This window comes from Aquila chrysaetos, chromosome Z (genome assembly GCF_900496995.4).
Source record: "Aquila chrysaetos chrysaetos chromosome Z, bAquChr1.4, whole genome shotgun sequence".
NCBI lineage: Eukaryota > Metazoa > Chordata > Aves > Accipitriformes > Accipitridae > Aquila > Aquila chrysaetos.
In genome coordinates, this window is record NC_044030.1 from 87,277,906 (window position 1) to 87,297,279 (window position 19,374).

The 19,374-nt window shown below is 37.1% G+C and overlaps 1 protein-coding gene across 8 annotated transcripts in view; it reads left to right on the plus strand.

Moving 5' to 3' along the window:
* WDR7 (WD repeat domain 7) overlaps window positions 1–19,374 on the plus strand; it is a 151,801-nt gene that overhangs the window by 44,980 nt on the left and 87,447 nt on the right. For 6 of the 8 annotated variants that reach the window (XM_030004989.2, XM_030004988.2, XM_030004987.2 and 3 more), the window contains 4 exons: window positions 1,852–1,941; window positions 4,011–4,129; window positions 5,721–5,844; window positions 13,036–13,149. In XM_030004989.2, coding sequence (XP_029860849.1) covers window positions 1,852–1,941; window positions 4,011–4,129; window positions 5,721–5,844; window positions 13,036–13,149 — 447 coding nt within the window. The remainder of the gene's footprint in view (window positions 1–1,851; window positions 1,942–4,010; window positions 4,130–5,720; window positions 5,845–13,035; window positions 13,150–19,374) is intronic. The other 2 variants (XM_030004986.2, XM_030004990.2) reach the window with 1 other exon arrangement.

Below are 19,374 nucleotides of genomic sequence, written 5' to 3' on the forward strand. Positions count from 1 at the left end.
GTGTCTATATGGCAAATTCAATGCGAGGAAAAAACATATTCATCACAGAGAGGGTCTGTGTCTGTGTCTTGGTTTTAAAGATATAGTTCCGTTATGTTTTTTCTTTCCTGAAGGACAACTATGTGGGTTTTTTTTTTCCTTTGAAATAGCTTTGCTAATTCTGGGGATAGACATACTTTAGTTACCCAGTGGAAAAATTTATAACTTCATGAGAAACAATTGGGAAAAATGAAATTCTGTGTGCTGTCAAAAATAGAGAAAAATACTCCTGTTCCTAAATTGTTATCTCTTTCTGTGTCTGGTGGCATGTCTCGCATGCTCTTGGGGGGAAAATTATTTTGTTTCTAAGTGGTACTCTTGGGTCATAAGTTTCCTCAATGTCTTACCTTTACATCCAATTGTACACTACTTGCAGTATCTTGCTACTCATATTTTTCTAGCACTATTATTCTTAAAAATCAGTTAGAGATACAATTAATGCATTTTATGACATGCTTTATTTCCATCAATTTGACCTGTATTTGTCCTGAGATGAGCACAGCTCTGTGCTACTCGGCCACTGGTCCATTACAGTCATTGTTGTAATTACTGACGTTGGAGGAGAGCAAACTACTACAACAAAATAAGGCAAAAAAGAAGCTTCAGAGTAAGACTTAAGTTTCGGTATGGGGTCGTTTTGGTTTTTTTACAGTCTTTTTTGTAAAATGAATAGCTTTTTTTATAAATCTACTGAAACTAGGTTTTGCTGTCATGAAGTGATTTACGCTAGTCATCCTGTCACTGTACACGTGCCATCATGATGCATTTGTGTGAAAAGTATGGAAAAAGTAGTTTTGATGCAGATGTCCCACGGTGACAAAAGAAGTTCACTGCATGAAAAGCAAACAGACCATTCAGAAGACAATGCTTAATCGGTTCAGGAGCTTGAACCCATTGTTGTTCTGCAACGGAATAAGAGAGGAGGATTAATTTGAAGATGCTTGTGCATGACATATGGTAATTTCTCTATAGGAAGGAAGTGTCAGATAGTGACCTCTAAATCTCCACGTTGACCTCGGGTTGTAGCATGTGTATGCCATAAGGTCTGCGCATCTTTTCATGTGATAATACCAAATCGTGAAGCATTAGTGGAAGTACAATGTTTAGAACTGCTTTTAAATTACATTTCCACCAAGAAATGATGCAGTTTACAAAATAAATGTGACAAATACTGTTTTGAGTAACATGCTTGAACTGTGCTCTTCTGTAGTTGCTTGCCTGTAGTCTTACTCTGTAAGCTTTGTACGCTTCTGCTTTAGATTTTTAGTCCTTTCTTTGGTATAGGCTTAAAATTATTTGAATGGAGACACATTTAAAATGAACCTATATTAAAACTAACCATCAGTAATACATTCTGTGTCATTTTAGAGTGACAGATGGGGCAGCCCAGGTTTAAAAGGGGTTATTTTTAGGGGTTTTTAATGAGTAGTGCAAATTCCAAATTTATCTAAATATGGGAAAAGCACAAGAAGCAGCAGCAAAACTCCTGTTTTTAAAATTCATAGTCAACTGTGCTGTCAAACCAAATGTAGTATCTAAAGACATGTTTGTAATCGCTTTATTTACAGGTACTTTTGTCTTTTCAAAACATGCAAGTTTCTGTTAGTGTATCTGTGTTTCTCTGCAGTTGCATGTCTTCCTCTCACTGGCATTGCACTTCTTGTAAAACCTAGAGTTTTTTTTAAGTTGAATACTATCACGGTTTCTTCCAGTTTTGTTTTTCATTCTTCAGTGATACTGATCTGTTTTTCAGAAGCTGCTCTCCTCACTTTCCTATTTTTTTTTCTCTTTATTTCTTCTTTCCTCTGCAAGTTGCTCCTGCTGTTTCTTCTAGCACTGAAGCTGGTCACTCTGGCTCTGACACTGCTCCTACTTTACATACCTGTTTCTTAGTCAATGAAGGTATTCTTTTCTCACTTTTCTATCTATTTGTCTTTTACTTTCAACTAATGTCCCTTATCATTGTTATGACATGACTTTAATTTGATCTGCGTAGGAATTTTTCTTTGTAAAACAGACAGGCAACGAGGGGTTTTGTATATTTTGCCATTAATGCTGGTAGAGGGTAAGCAGATCCTGTTTGTGTGTCTTGGACTGTCTGTAAATTCAGTTCTCAACTAGTGTATCAAAGATGGTATTTCGGATCATCTTTGGGTTTGCTGTTGTCTTTTGACAAAAAATCTCAGCCCTTTTTAGGTAGGGAAAATACATGTGCCTTTACCCTTCGGTACTGTATGAAGGAGAGAAGCCGCAACACATGTGGTGCGTTCCATGCGGGTGCTGTGTCCCATTTCTCGGCTGCGTGTGTGAGTGCCGCTTCTCGGTACGAAGGGTCAGCCCCATCTAGAGCTTCAGACAGACCTGCTGGGATGAGCATGGGATAGGTCTTGCACTCCCGAGGTGAATGAGCACCAACACTCTGTAGTCCATGTTACAAATTGAAGGACCACAAATTTAATGCTCCTTTTAAAATGAAACAAACAAAATCAGTTTCATGTCATTTAAATTTTATTTTTGGTGCTTATGAAAACTTAGTGTTTATCTAAACTACTTGGGTTTTGTGTTGGGGATTATTTTTTTCTAATAAATATTTATCCACATTATGAAGAATGTCTTTCTGCCAAAAAGATTGGCACAACAAACAAAAAAAAAAAAAACCCTGTTATCCCTGTCAGCAAGTTGCTTTATATCAGAATTTTTATGCCCTTATTACTAAGCTATAAATTCCTACTTTCATGCATCTCAAGTATTAGAAACAGTGCTCTCTTTAATTGGAAATTCCTCTTTTAAATCCATTTTTCTTTAAGGAAAATTGACGTAATGATTTCTTTTCTTGTAGCACCATGAAGAGCTTTATTAGTTAAAATATTTAGATTTTTGTGCTCAGTATTGGTGACAATCTAAAAATATAGATCTATATGCTCAGCTGAAGTATTTCTCCAGTTTCTCAAGTCAATGTAGAGCATAATACAATATGAATACTAGAATAGTATTTTGCATAGAGTACTTTACAAGCATTTTGCTTAGAGTACTTTACAAGCATTTTTAAAAGTTATGTTGTTTGAGCTTGATAACGTTTATCTTTGCTGGTTTTAACTATGTAACGTTGCAGGCTTGCAGTATGAATGCACCTGAGGTAAGCATGTTGAAGTAAGATTTAGATGGAAAGATAAGGATAGCAGACAAACATGCACTTACAGGTATTTGCATACCTTTTAAAACGGGACAGAATATTCTATGTACTCTTTCTAATGATAATTCATATGCTATAAGTTTTCTGTAATTGAATTAAATCACACTTGCATGTAGGACATAAAATATCATGATAGGTAATACTAATTATAGTTTGAATAGGGCTTTTAAATCTTGAACTCAGAACTACGGCTTATGCTTTTGCAAAAAATTGGCCATAATATTTTAGGGACTTCTTTTTTGTTTTGTATGTATGTTGAGTATATTCTTGAGGCTGCAAGTTTAAAATCCAAGCATGTGACTAGACACTGAAGTGTGTTTGAGAGGGGCTGGGGAGGAAGAGGGATGTTTATGTTTGATCAGGACTGATTTGAGGCAGTCTTCTGCTGATATCTCGTTTGACCCTTGCATGTGTTTAAGAGATCTCACCACCTCGTTCACGAGGCATGATTTATGCCTGGAAGAGCTCATTCCTGTCTGATACAGAAAGCACATGCATTGTGCAACCTGCCCTGAGGTCAGCTGGGATCATTAAAGACGGGGTGCAGCCCGTGATGGGGTGAGCCCCAGGTTCCCACAGCAGAAGAAACAATTCTGTTGTTCTGCTGCAGAACTGGTTCTGTTGGTTTTTTTTCCTCTCCCTCTTTGTCCCACCTTCTCCTGAAGATCTACTGTGTACCAGGCCAGTGGCCAATGTAAATTTACTTGATGGCATTTTGAACTTAAAATTGCTTTGGTGTTTATTATGTTTACCTTCCTGTTGTGATGTGTTTTAACAGGGTGGAGCCAGCTCGCTGCTATGCACTGTGTAATGCTCCCTGACCTGTTGGGACTGGATAAATTCAGACCTCCTCTTCTGGAGATGCTGGCTCGCAGGTGGCAGGATCGATGCTTGGAGGTGATTTCAGTAGTAATTTTGTACTCCTAGGTTTTTTGGTCTTTATGTTGTCTTTTACTGATCACGTTTTCCCTTAATATAAAAAAAAGAATTCTTTTCTGACACAAGTTCCCGCAGTTGTTATTTATTTCAGATTCAGTAAGTTAATTTTCCAGTTAACCTGTCAAAATGTGGAATAAAGTGATCCCATGTGTCTATATATATTTATTTATTTAACCTTCTGGATGCTGTACATATGGAGTTTTTTAAAAGAAATTATTGGATTAAAAACTTTCATGAGTCTTATTAGGATTAAAAAACACCTACCCTATATTTTTCAAGAGACTGCTGAGTTGCTCTATTTTTTGGAGCATGTATACAGTAGCCAGTAAATGGTTTGTCACCCAACTGTTTGATAAATGACTAGTGGGCCTTAACACTACACCTGTGCTGGTGTGGCAAAAAATTTGTTGACTGTGCAGCTTTCCAAGTGGGAAAGGAGTGACAGAGCTGGGTTGTAGACTGTAGGTCCTCAGCGGTCCTGTAACTTAATTGGGAATATGTTTTTTTGCTACCTGATTGCCTGTTCTTTCGCTAGATAGGATATACTGTGAGGTGGTTTCCTCAGAGGGTAATTACTTTGAAACTCATTAAAATTTGTAAGCAACAGAAGTCCAGTTAACTGGATATCCTAAGGTGTCAGGGTAGTGTATTTATATTCTGTCCACAATTTTTTATTTTACCTTGATCAAATCATGTGTGTGTTAAATCTTTTAGACCAAAAATAATGTGTGTATTTATGATTGTGCATTTATGAACTCTTCAGGTGGAACAAGGGATATTAGTGGGGGACAAGTAGTACAAGATAGTATTTTGTATTTATTGGTGTAAAAACTCCGATTTTTTTTTTTTTTTTTTTTTTTTTAAACTTTGGGACACTATGTATTTTTTCCTCTGCTTTCATTGCTCAGTCTTCTGTAATATGTAGTAAATAAGTTAATACCATGTGAAAAAATATTAAGTGGGTTTTTTTGTTGTTTTTCTATTCTATTGCAACATTCATGACATTTAGAAAACTTTATTCATTGCACATTTGGAACTTTGGACCCAGCTTTGGAAATACTGTAGAGAGGGGTGATCACAAATTGCTTCCAGAAAACTAGAATTTTGGTGGCCTTTCAATGCATCAGCGCAAACATAAGGTTCAGCCTTATTTCCTTGAGTGAGAAACCTGTCTTCCCGTTCACTTTACGGAATGGGAGACGGCCTCAGTCAGTCTTGCTGTCTGTGCTGAGAAAGGCATGCTGTGGAGGCCGGGAGGAGGTGGGAGAGTTGTTTGGCACATCCACTGCACTCATGCCGGGGACTGAGTTGTGACGTTCATCCCCTCGTTTTCTTGTGAGGCAGCACGTCTTCACTGTGTCCTGGGCATGTCCTATTCGTGGTTATTTTGCTTCTGTGTTTATGGTGGAGAGGGGTGGAAAAAAATGAAGGTCTTCTAAAAGTTTAGTTTACTTTTCTGCAGATATTTTTTCTTTCATTCTTGCTAAATTATATTGAAAGCATACTGACAAATGTTTGAGTTTGTACGATATTCCTGTTGGCTTTACAGGTAAGAGAAGCTGCCCAGGCCTTATTGCTAGCAGAACTGAGAAGAATCGAGCAGGCAGGTCGGAAAGAAACCATTGATGCTTGGGCTCCTTATTTACCACAGTACATTGACAGTGTTATATCACGTAAGTAATGCTGTGTAAAACCTGAAAATAACTTGGTTGCTAGATAAAAGAAAAAAAGGCATTTTGTACACAAAATTATGAACAATGCTACCAATCTAGGGGAAAATTCTAGGGGAGAAATCTGGTTATATAGAAAAGTTTATTGAACTTTTCAAAGTAATTTCACAATCATGAAATCACATAAGGTCACTAATGCTGATGAAGTAAATTGAACACTTCAGTACATCTCATTGGGATTGGAGTGTCTTTTGCAAAGGCTGTCCCTGCTGCTGAGGGGCTAGGCTGTAGTCTGGAGTTTTCAGGAAAGAAATCTGCTATGAAAAGGGCTGATAAAATTACAAGGTACTGGTGGTAAACCACTGACGTTCCTTTTCAAAGAATGTATAATTAGATTATAGGAATTGTTATAAAGGGATCCTTAGGCATCCCAAGAGTATGAAAGGATTCTGAAAGGAGCTAATACAGGGTTGTGCAGCATATGTCCATCAGAGTCTGTTAAATATTTGATGCAATTCCTACCCAGTTGGGTGTTCAAAGCCATTGGTTACCAAGTGCTGCAAGGAGATACTGGGTAAAGATTATTCTCCAAATAAATTAAATAGCTACTGGCCACTATCTAATCTGTTGCATTTTTCTCGAAAATACCTATTTACATTTTATTCATTGCTATTAAAGCAGAGGTTGTACAGACTCTTAAGAGTATATTCTTGGAAGATCTGTGAGCATCACGAGATACCCCATTCAATTATCCATCTAGAAACTTGCCTTACAGAATAATGTCCAGACACATCTGCCGAATATAACAAACCAGTAAAAATTTATATCTTCATGAATGAGAATGTTTGCTTTTAAGTCATACGTGCTCATCTTTCTTAAAATGAGATTCTTTTTCCACTGAAGAATGTAGTTTCTCTTCAGAGAAAGATCTATATTAAATACCAATTGATTGTTGAGAGTTGTGTAATAACCTTATTAATTCTAAATTGAATGCATAAATTACACGGAACACAGTACTTTAAAGTGATGTTGAGAATTTGTTGTTAAGACAAGCTGTTGTTAATTACAGCCTTCAGCCATGTAGAATTTGCCTTATTACTGGGATGTTGTTGCACAGTTAGACGTGCAGCCAAGCTGTGAATAGGAAGTGAAAGTATGTTGTATGTACATGTGAAAGAGCCTTGATTCATACTGATAGATATTTGTGCCATTTTGTATGTTAGGATGTATTTTTTAATTGATCTCCTTATGAGGTCAGTTTGTAGAATACAGCTATAGTTGCCCTTTACTCTGAGGAGTAGCTGCTATAGAAACTGTTGATGATTACTAATTTCTTTTCTCTGGAATGATACTGAATGACCTTGTTGGGTGCGAAGTTATGGACATAATTGTCTTGGTGAAGTGTATATAAACCACTCTGTAGTTCTTTCTTCAGCCAGTTGACTGTTTCCAAAAAAGGAATTTCTTTTTACTATACTTGAAAACAACCAGTAATTCATATTAGTTTCAATAATGCTATTTCCAGTACTGCTCATTACTTAAACAATTACATTTGAAAGTTTTAGAGAAGAGTATGCTGTTCTATTTTACATTTGTGTCAGTTGGAAGCATAATATTTTGTTCTGCCTCTTGTGTTTATGTTTGTGTTCAGGTTAGAAGCATGGCATGCATTTTTATAGCAATAGTCAGGGACTGACTCATTTAAGAAAAAACTTGAGTATTTTGTATGTGTTTAATTCAAGTATGTATACAGTATTTTGGCCTCTGCTAGTCATTAGGAAATCAAAGCATACAATTTGTTTTCACACTAAATTAGGATGTGCTTATCTATCAGAAAAAGAAAGTTTTAAGACACAGGAAGAAAATATAAAATAGATCAGCTACGCATGGCTGAATGAATGACTTGAATGTAAATGTTCAATATTGTGAAAGCAAACCAGGTTATGACTAGCAAATTGGAATTAATTTTTTATGCTAACAGTGTTGAAAACTATGAATGACAGGGCTGAGAAGGCATTTAATAGTGTTATTGTCTGTATGAACGTACACAAAAATGCTGACACTGAAGAAAAGTAATAATTCGGGTATCAGAAAGGAGAAACAAAATAAGGAGCTACAAATGTTGCTGTTGTGGGTAAAGAGCAAAGTGTATATATTAGTAACATTGTAAGACATAATTTAAAAATGACATGTTTTTTAAAGATCTGGGGAGGAATTGAAGGGGATAAGAATTATTTAGGATGGCCAAAATGGATACAATGGACTTCTGAAAAGTATAGTTTTATGCTAGAAAGGTAAGGAGAAGAAATATGAAATATGAAGAAATATTGCTTTGATTCCTTCATTCACCACTCCTCCCGATTTTGCCTCTTGATATAGCGGCATAAATTATTATCAGCATGTTTTTGTGTCCAGCATATGTTCTTGCTCTGCAGTAGTTCTTATATGTGTGATGTAGAAACAGTGCTTCTCTTGCACATTAACAGGTTTGTTTTAATTAAAACAAGTGGTAATCACTAATAGAAGCTTGCTGCTGATATAAGATACTTTGTCATATGCATTTAATTGGCTCTTGAATGAATCAAGTGTGTAGCACTAGCAAATGGAGATGAAATCTTTTCCCCATTTGTATATTCGCTGCTCAGATCCAATAGCAATTCTGGGACATGACCTTACTTGTACAGATCAAGCAACTGGCATGTCTCCCAGCGTTTTGATAGAATGTGTTCAGGGGACTTGAAAGACAGGCAAACTTGCACAGGGTTATCTCTTAATAATCTTTTAACTGATGCAAGAGAGATTACTGTCCCCCTGTAGATGGCAGGGTGGAGGAGCAGGGAGAAAGCAAGCAGATCTTATTTTCTCTTTTGTGGGTCTGCCCGCACACCACCACCTTGTGCTGCGGGGACCACCTCAAATGGGCCCTTTACACTGTCACAGCTCTGAGCAGCTCGCTTTCAGCTGCTTGAATGGCTTCTGCATCGCACGATTTGCAGTTCAGGTGTTCAGACACATTAGGCTTCGTTTCACAGCACCTTGTAGGGGGAACAATAAATCTTTGTTTTATTTGGGCCTTCAAATCCAAAATTGGCGTGTCAGCTTGTTGACCCCGCATCAAATGGGAATGGATGTATAAGTGATGCTATGAATTAAACCTATGAGAGATGTTGCAGGTGTTGGTATTTTTCAGGCTCCCACAGGGAGGAAAACAGTTAAGCTTTCAAGGCTTCATCTTGTATCTACCAAGATTATGTCATGCGACTGTAAATATTTGCCAGAGCCTTGTCTGCTCCTCATTTGCACAGCATACAATTGTTTCTGAAATGCTGCATAGTCTGTGGGGCATTTGCCACAACGATGTGTTTTCAGGTGAAGTTCAAAAAGGGAAACATGCTACTGCCTTTTCCTGCCTGCTTATTTTGAAGAGCAAGGGCTATCTTCAGTGTCAAATGGATTCTGCAAATTAAATTATCTTTTTAAAGGGATTTCTTTGCTGAATATTATGTTTCTATTTTATTTCTTTATTTATTTTACCTTGGTCAGTGTAAATGTTTTCGTAAAATGCTGAAGGCATCGTTTCAGGGCTCTGTGCAGTGGGACGCCTGAAAGCTCTTGGTGGTGGGTCTGTCCACCAAGCCCTGGAGGGACAGATATATTTTTAAATATGTGATGTTACTGCAGATACAAAAATGGCTCCTATGGCTTTAATGGAAAGCAAAAGGTTATCTTGCCCCAGCCTTTGTGTGCATGTGGGATGCGGATGAAGCCAGCAGACAGGCAGCCCGCGCGGGGCGGCTGGGAGCTGCCCGGGATCGATCGGAGCGGTGTGGAGTGAATTAATGTGAGGCAGGCAGGCTGCCTGTCATGGGCTGCCAGGATGCGGGCAGTGCTGGTCAGCCTCTGCAGAAATCTGTTTTCAGTACGTTCTGCCCAGAAATTAAGTATAGGCACTTCTCTTGGTTCCCATGTTGCTAAAACCCAGTTCGTTCAGGTAAACATTTGTGTCAAATTACTGTTTCTTTTTAAGTGAAAATCTTAAATGTGGCAGCACAAAATTAAAGGAATTTAAACAGATATCCTTAAATTGTGTGTCTCTAAAATGCTTCAAGTAATAATCCATGTTATCACTGGAAAGCAAAGTGAATATGAAAAGTCCTATAACAACATAATAATGAATATGCTGTTGTCAGCTTTTATGAATGTATTTCTGCTAGACTTATATTTCTGTTAGAAAGTTTTATTTAAAGCCAGATTAATTGAGTAAAACTTAATTAAACTTCCATCGATTTAAATGAGAGTTTTTATTGAGTAAGCATAGTTTGATTGGACCCCAAAGATGTTGCTGTTTATATATGTGGTTGATCATCTTACTGGTGCAAGGTTTGACTTAAAAGAGCACAAAGAAGGTGAATAATTTTGTGCTGCAACATTTTAATGTATTAAATGAATAATGAGTTTAGGATGCTGCAGTAAATAGTAAATTGTAATAATGGCATAAGTTTCTAAAGTATATCTCACTTAATCTTCCAATATTTTTCTAATATGTCAGCTGGCTTATTTTCTAATACATTCGGAGTTTTATGATCTTTTCACTTCTAAAACATGTTTCTGAGACATTTTTGGTGAATTATGTAGAAAAGACTTGTGTCCAGGAATACATGTTCCTTCTTACTGGATTTTCATTGAGAGGAAATGATAATTTATTGCCTGACAAATTTTGTGTGATGGCTATTTTTCTCCCCTTTTGGCTTTACCTGTTCAGTGTTTTTTGAGGAATGTTTAATCATTCTGATTAAATAGATTTTTACTGATATTTTTATTTTAATTATATAAAATTTTAATAAACTTTTCTAAATTTTTATACACTGTACTTAAAATCAACTCATGCAAAGGCACTTCTTTCCTTCCGCTGCATTGCAACTAGTCTCGCTAAGCTCTTTAGAAAGGTATAGCACCTCTAATATGGAAAATCAGCCTCTTTTCAGCAACTCAGGGCTAGAAAGCAGGGAAAGAGGTGAGGTAATAATTAAATAAATCAAAGGCTTTTGAATTTTGTCCCAGCCTAAACTTACTGTTTAGGGACTGCTAGACCCTTGGCTTCTACCAACTTGAGTGTTCAACCACAGAAAATACTCCCTCTGAGATGAAAGCTCATCAGTCAGAGCCTTCATACTACAGTTTTTAAAAGGCATGCAAACTATTCACCCTTCTCTGGGTGTGGAAAGAAAGAATTTTAGACTATGGAAGTGGTATTTAGGGAACAGCTAGGTGCTTGCTATGCCTTCAGAGATTAGCAGCTCCTTGTACTAACTATGATGCAAAATGTAGAGCAGTGCTTAAAAAATAACCTTTTCTCTTCCCCTCAAGACACTGGTGACTCCAATGGGTATGCACAAATAAATAGTAGTGTTAGAAAATAATTGGTGCTTGAAGATGAAGACCAAAAAGTATTTTGGTGAAGTGGTGCTGGAATCCTGGTGTCTATGTGGATGCTGGTGAAGACCCCACAGAGAGATGCCCATGGGCTGCAACAGCTGCACCGTAACAGTGAACTCCTTATTTTTAAAAGTGTCCTGAATAAGGTTCATGTGCAGTTTGTAATTGCATGTGATCTCTGTGCAGTCATGCCAGCATGCTTAATGAAGTGATATGCTATTGATTTGGCAGTGTGTTCCAGTCTGGTTGTATATTTGTTGTCACTGTTTTTTATATGTGTTGACACAATGGGAAGGGCATTCAGAAAGTTCTTAAAAGGTACTAGTTTCTTTATAAAGAGGTTATGTCAGAATAAGTTAGAAATTGCTGTCAGACAAAATCACTGTGTTATCACAAGGTATAAGTACTTTGCTGTGGATACTTAGTATTTAAAAACTGTACTTTAAAAAGTAAAATCTAAATACCTATGAGAATGTTAATGTTTCTGAACTGATTTCAAGATGACCAGAGTTAAATGGCTTTCAGGTGTGGATTCACAAATGTTGTTGTAGACAGCTGACAGAGATTTCCCCCCCTTGTGATTTACTATGATGCCATCATCTTCTCATTTATCAATCGTATTCATATGTTTGGAGAAGACTAGCAAATTATTGCATGAAAACTACGGAGAACTGAAGTAATGCACATTAATGATTTCATAAGATGATCTAAAAGCAGAAGAGGAGCAGCAGCAGGTAGAGTGGGCAGTTCTCCACTGCCCAGTGCCAAGCCATTGCTGGTGCTTGTGTCGGTCAGCAAGAGCTGTTGGCCATCCACAAGGCAGTTTGTTTGCAGAGACTTAATTTCTTGTTGAAATTTGGTTGGTGCTGACAAAGGGCCATGGTTCTTTTTTTAACGGGGACTTAATGCCCCTGTGGATTGCAAATGTAATGCTGCAATCAGTAAAGCAGCAATTGCTTCATATAATAAGATTTTTGACAGTATAAGCTGACACAGAGGATGTATTGGGAGGAAAGAAATCTTATCAGGGCTTTTTTTTTTTTTTTTTTTTTCCCCTTGGTCTGCTTTTTAGCTTTCCTAAAGCTCTTTGGGAAGACTATTTGTGAGACTGTACTTTTTTTACCCTTAACAAAACACTTCTTTTGATAATGCCTTGATTGAATTGTGGCAAGGCTCATATAGGGAATAATTAAAGTTTGTAACTAGGCAGAGTATAAACAGGTGAATTATAACTTTAATTGCGTGGTGTTATGTGGCATGATTTGGTGTTCATTGTGTAGTTTCTAATAGCAACTAACAGATGCATCCCAACCCAAATGACATGGAATGAGTCAGCTGAATTAATACACTACGAAGCTCGCCTGGAGAAACGACACTTTTTTTGTAAGACAGATGAAGTATTGAGAGGAGATGTAAAAGAAGTTCTGATGGAAGTCTGTATTTTGTGGCTAAATAAGTTGTTAGCATGTAATACGTATATCTAATATTTTTAATGATGCTAGAAGACAGCAGAAAAAGAAGAAAATATAGAAGAGATGTTTACAGTGTGGAAAAGATTTTTAAAGGAGAAGTTTGTGAAAAGTCTGCATACAGTATGAAGGGAAACCAGAAAATAGTTGCTCTTTATTTTATCTATGTTTCATAGAGTTACATTGCATGGTTCCAAATATCAAAAGATAATTACTTTTTTTTTTCCTGATCTAAGGATGTTATCTACCAAAATCACTGACTTTGTGGGTATTTGGTTGTTTATTTCAGCTGGAGTAACCACGGAAGCCATTCAAACTGGTAGTGCAAGCCCAGATTCATTGGGAACAGAAGCAAAAGTTCAGGAAGAGGAGCATGATCTGGTTGATGATGACATCACAGCAGGTGAGCATTAATATAATGAATATGTGGGTTTTTTACATACTAGGTACTGTGCAGAGGAGGTGGAACACTTTCTGCCAAATAGCATATTTTTCATGAGAAAACAAAATACTAAGACTGCTTATGAAGAAGTAGAAAAGAGCTGTAGACAAAAACTAAATACCTGCTTAACTGTAACTACTACAATATTATTGTGTTACTTCTGAATCATAATATATTTTTTAATGTATGTGCTTTGAGCTTTTAAGTCTGCCTGCAGCCAACATGTTTAGCTTGTGGTTCTTGAAGAATAAAGGCTTTATGTGATTCTTTATAGTTAGCCCTTAAATTATCTACCTTGGTGAAAGATCTGATGTAATGGTGCTACCCTCAGTCTGCGTGATTGAATTGAGTTGTTTTCCTTGCTTGTTTGTTTGTTTTCAACAAGTAAGTGCTGCTAGTTTGTTGCACATAGAATTCAAGTGTATTTCATTTCTACAATACTCATAGCTTTTTACTGTTGCTGTAGTTCATTGTAGAGTGGCAGGTAAAGTCAAGAGTTCTGGTCCATCAAAGCATATTCTGAAATGACAGACCATACAAAAGTATGCATTTAATTATGGCAATTATCTTTTGATTCTTTTCATGGTTATTTATGCAGTGTCATAAGGAAAATATCTATATGCTCAATATCAATATCCTTGGAATTTGGATGATTACAGTATGTATTTTAGCATAGCATACTGCAGATTATAAAGCATGAAAGCTTTGTTGTTTTGGTTTTTTTTTTTCCTTTGGCTGAGCTTTGTATAGATTTTTGTGAAAGTCTAAAAGAAAACTAGTTATTCCTATTGACCTGAAGACGGTTAGTATGACAGATCTAGTTTTGGGTCAAGTCTCTGGTTGAAGGTGCCTGAGACAGGATTACTGGTGGTGGAAGAGGAGCCTGTCTGGAGAGGGAGCATTAACACAAGTTGAGGGTAAAAGGCTAACTGGAAATAGCCAAGAGGGAGGTGGGTGCTGGAAATGCCTTTAGCAGCTAGGGGACGATGCAGGACTTGTCAAGAAACAACAAAGAATAGGGGATGGACCCTCAGAAAAAATAAAAATAAATTAAATGAATGGGCTTGGCATACCCTGAAACAGATTTCCCCAGCATCTACATCAGATCAGTGTTTCCTTCAGGAACATATACCATCTCTTTGGCTCCATGTCTGTTAGAGACCTTCTGGTTCTTCTTCTGAAGGTTTAGCAATAGCAGTATTATAAACAAGTGTGTGTTGTATCTGGGACAGCATTCTGCCCCTTCGATGTCATATGTTCTTTTCACAGGAAAGATTGAAGGTGGGATGCTTTGATGGAGTAAGTTCCAAATTATGTGCAGTTTTTTGCTATGTGCTAGACTGAGTTTTGAGGTTTTTCAGAAACCTGCCTGCTATGTTGTTAGAGTCTGATGGTAGTAACAATTTTATTTACAGAGAAAGTGTTTCTGTTATTAAAAGGAGTTGAATTTTAAAAAAGTATCCTGAGTAAAGATGAAATTTCAGTCTACAATTGAATACAATTAGTTTTGTGTTGGTAGAATAGGGAAAAAAAAGAATTTTGAGACAATTTAAACTTAACCTTATCTTAAAAATATGCAGCTTCTTTCTATAGTGGTCCTATTAAGGCTAATATTTATTGATTTGACTGCACAAAGTAATGCTGGTGTGCAGTGGTCAACAGGATTTTTTTCAGTTCAAATTGAGATTCACCAAATGCTTTCATTTATCCAAATAATTTTTTTAAAAGGATCACTTTCACATCAGTCCTTTTAGAGATTAAAGCATTTTAGCTTAGCTGGCTGAAAAGCACTGAAGCCTGTTTCTGGAAAATACTTCAGTAATACTCTACAGTGCCTCTTAAGCATTTAAAAACACACATGCAGGAGTTATTTAGAAAATGGGGTTTATCTTCAAATGCACTGAAAATACACACACGAATAGTCTTCCAATGTAGTAGTGGTATGTATTTCTGTGCTTAATGCCTGAAAGGCTTTTCTGGGTAACTAAAAGTAGAGCAAATATTTTGCTTAAATAATTCACATGTGGACAACAGCATTTTTTCCTAGTTCAGCATAAAATCTACTGGCTTCGGTGGTTGAAATTTTGCAATTCATCATGATGGTAAATTGGCTTTTCAAAATTTTTTTTTAATTTTGTAATTTGTAATCTATTTATATTTTCCATGTAATCTTAGGCTCCAAGGTAGCATCTAAGTTTTAATTTAGAAATGCAAATACGTTTTTCCAGTAAATAAAGGAAGAGCAAAATACTTTAAGAAAAAAAAAAAATGACAACATAGTATTGTTACATATTTGGAAATACAGATATTTGTCATTATGTTTTAGCACAGGTGCAGCAGCATCTATAGTGGTAGTAAAACAAGGATGTGGCTGAGCATGTAACAGGGATAAAGGGTCAAATGTCACTGGTGCTGTGAAAAAGGCAGCATTGTAGTGCATCACTACCTCTGAGAGATTTATTTACTTGCAAAGAAAATTATATCATAGGATAAATAGGCTGTCTTTAGAAATCCACTGAATTTACTATGTGGAGCTGTTTTGGAAATTAAGAACTTAAAGGAAGTAACTTTTAGGTTGCAAAGTGTTTGCCTCTGAGCTGTGCAACATTACCTTAGTAATGGAAATAAGTAACATACTGGGGCATAATATGTTATATATTCTGAATACTGTATGGATAGTCCTTATACCTAATCAACACAAACTTCTAGCAAGTTTAGAATTAATTTAGTTCTAATTAATTCCCAAGGTAACTGTAGATGTTTCCAGACTTTCACGAATGTCCTATCGGTGACGTTCGGTATCACTTGTGGTTGTAATAGGAATGCCAGGTTTTGGTTAAGACCTTATTACTGATGGTGCTGCTACAATGAAAGATGACTCTTGCCATGAAGAGCTTATTCCAATCTCTGTTCTACTGACCTAGATAATACCTCCAGGCTCTTCAGCATTGCACAATGTGGAATTTTTCCATGGCAATCACGTTTTGTAATGATAACCTTAGTCACGTTAGTATTGATAATGACGCTTGCAAAGCACAAACCTGTTCCTGGTTCCAATTAAAAACCGATTTTTTTAAACATTTTTCCCCCTTCCATGAACACTGAATGGCATGTACAGCCACCTCAGCTGCAAAGGCTATAGAAATATAGACTGCCTCGGTTTTGTAGATAAAAGGCTTTCAAAAATATACTTCTGTGTTTAAGTTTGTTAAATCTGTGCCTGGACTACTTCATGGAACTGTGCTTCACTTGGCAGCAAGCTCATCTGAAGTGCTGCTGCAGTGCTTTGGTGGAAGAGAAGGTGTATGTTGGAATTAATCTGGACCTTCCTTTTGCTATGAAGCAATGGTGCCATGTTCGTGTGTGCAAGGTGGATGCAACCCCAAAGAGTTCTGCTATAAGTTTTGTTCTATTTCTGAGAAATTTGGAGAAGTTTTACCTAAGTCGCAGGGCTCCCGGGAAGGCGGGGTTAGATGTCCTTGGAATGTCATTCCAACCTCAGGGAACAGATTTCATGCCCCCTAATTGATTTGATTTAGAAAATCTGTTGTTTGCTATTAAACAGTAAACAGTTTATGGTTTTCCTACACTTTGTTTTTAACAGCTATGTGAAAATAAAATGTCAGTGGGTGGGAAATCCAAGGCACAGACTGCTGTGCCCCCTCTTGTGCCTGCTCCTAGGGGGTAACACTGCTCTGAGGAGCAGAAACCTAGCACCAACAACTCGCTTAAGCTGACTTGTTTGTAAAATGATAACACTCCAACAGGTGGCCTGACAGGTGACAGTTAAATACACTGTTATTGGACCAATTATTCTTTTTGGTATTTCCATAAATAAAACCAGTAACTGATACATTTTCATTAAATTCTACTTGAGCCAACATAAATGTTTATTATTTTGGGAAACACTGTGATATAGCATAGTCAATAGCTCCATCAGGATAGTGGGGAATTGAATTGAAATGCAATTTATTCCTTAGGATCTGTCATTCCAAAAAGCTTGGCCATAGGGTATGTGGACTGCTTTAGCTACAGAGATAAGGCTTACTATTTGATCCAGTCCATTTCCTTCTGCATGCTGCTGTGACATGTTAGTGCACAGATTGGGAAGAAATAATGGTCAGCCTTCTCCTTGTCCCTTGGTGATCCCTTGCACAGAGAAAGAAAGACCTGTTTGAAAACGTCTTGTAGCAGGTTAAGGCAGTAAATAGGTGCTTTAAAAATACTCCTTGTTTAGCCGTGTAACCAAAATGAGTCTTAGTCAAGCACATGCTAACGTATGACTTCTGCATTGTACAGACACGATTACTTCTGATACAAGAGACTTCCAGCAGTTATAGTAGTGCACATACAAAAGTTTATATGGAAAATAAAATCTGGCAATGCTACTGATAAATGTCTGTCAACTTGAGAATTTACTCCTTTAAGTCTCTTCTTTCAATATTCACAAATCTATTTTTGTGCATAATGACTAGTATTTTTTCAGCAATAATTATCCTTTAACTGGTAAAGTCAGAAGCAAGAAATATTGCTAGATTAACCCATATTCTAAACTTCAAAATAGCTCTTTAATCAGTGACAGTATTTGTCTGTGTTAAAGATTCAACAGTGTAAGGGCAGGGATTGTGTTTCTTGTGATTCATCTTGTATCTTACGCACCATCGCTGCTGTTGAAGTGCAGCAGTACATGGAATGCATCTGCAAACATTTTTCACTTCCAGCATTTTCTCATATTTTGAGCACTTCTTATTTTACCTGCACTGTCTAGGCTTTCCGATTTTGGTACCATATGACTATTTGAAGTAGTTTTGAATTAGTTCCTAGGTGATGTATTATTATTATCTGTGTGCTATTACAATTTTTTACTCAAAGGCTTACACTGTAACAGAAGAAAATATTTCAACAAATTGCAAACTGAAAGGTGTAGACAGTCATCTGTTAAGTCATGTACTATGCTTTTTTCTTTATTTTTTAATAATATACTGAGCTTCTGGACTACTTTGGTGGTTTCTCTTCATTCTCTTTCTTACTGCTGGAGCTGGACTTCAATGAAGTAGGAGCGACAGGTGCCATTGCCCATTGCGTCCCTCCCGTTACCAGCCAGACTTCCACTGAAAATTTGGGGTGGAGTGGACGTACACAACAAATGAAACCATCTGCCATCCCCAGCAAACAAGCCAGTGGCCCACTGTTCAGCACAATGAGGGTGCCAAAAGAGTCAGTCTCTGGACAAAGTTCCTGCTGGGTTTCTTTTAAGTAGGTTATCCTGAACCTGAGTACCTTCCACAAATCCTGTCACATACATTTTTGTATCTCTGAAGCCCACCATAGAGAGATCAAAGAAGCTTTTAATTTGTATTTAATCACTCATTGGAAAACCATCTACCATATCATGCACTGACTATTGTGTAAAACACCAGAAAAGTGAGGGTTTTACCATCTAAAGCAAACTTCATCCCTTTCAGATGCTAATTAAGAAAATAGAGAAAATACACAGTGACTCATCTCTGTCACATGGTCTGTTCTGTTACAATTAAAAATGGAATATGAATTCACAGACACAGGTTATTTAACATGTAAAAGTTAATTTTTAATGGAGTTTTCCTGTGTACTAACAGGAATTCTGAAGCACCTTCAGAAATGTGCCAAATAGATAATTGTATACGAAGTTAATTGAGAATCTAGGTTCCTAGAATTTGTAATTAGCTGTCTACAAGGAAGCATGAAATTATGGGTAAAATTCTGTTCCTTTTTTTTTTTTAAGGGAACATAATTCATGTAAAAACATGGGTTTTTTTCAACAAAGCTGCATGTATTGGAAAAGATACGGGCATCTGCCAGTCAAGCAGATGTCGCCCAGTAAACGCCATTAAGAGCTCTGCTCTCTGTGAGGGCGTTATGGGCTTGACATCTGTCTGAATGGCATCTGTCAGCGTTGGGAGAGTGCTACATGTATTCATTAAGGAAGTACTAATTCAAGAAAACTGGTTTGTTTGGGTACTGGTGGGGTGTTTTCTAATTAATGGAGAAGCGTAGAGCAAAGCATTTGCAGAGTTGGGAGCTGTGGGCAGTGCTGAGCGCTGCAGGGTCTGTCCTCAGCCGGGCCTGGCAGCTGCAGCAGGAGCTGGGCAAGGGCTGCCACAGAGCCCGATACGAACCAGGCTGCCAGCGCGCCTTTAGTCGTAA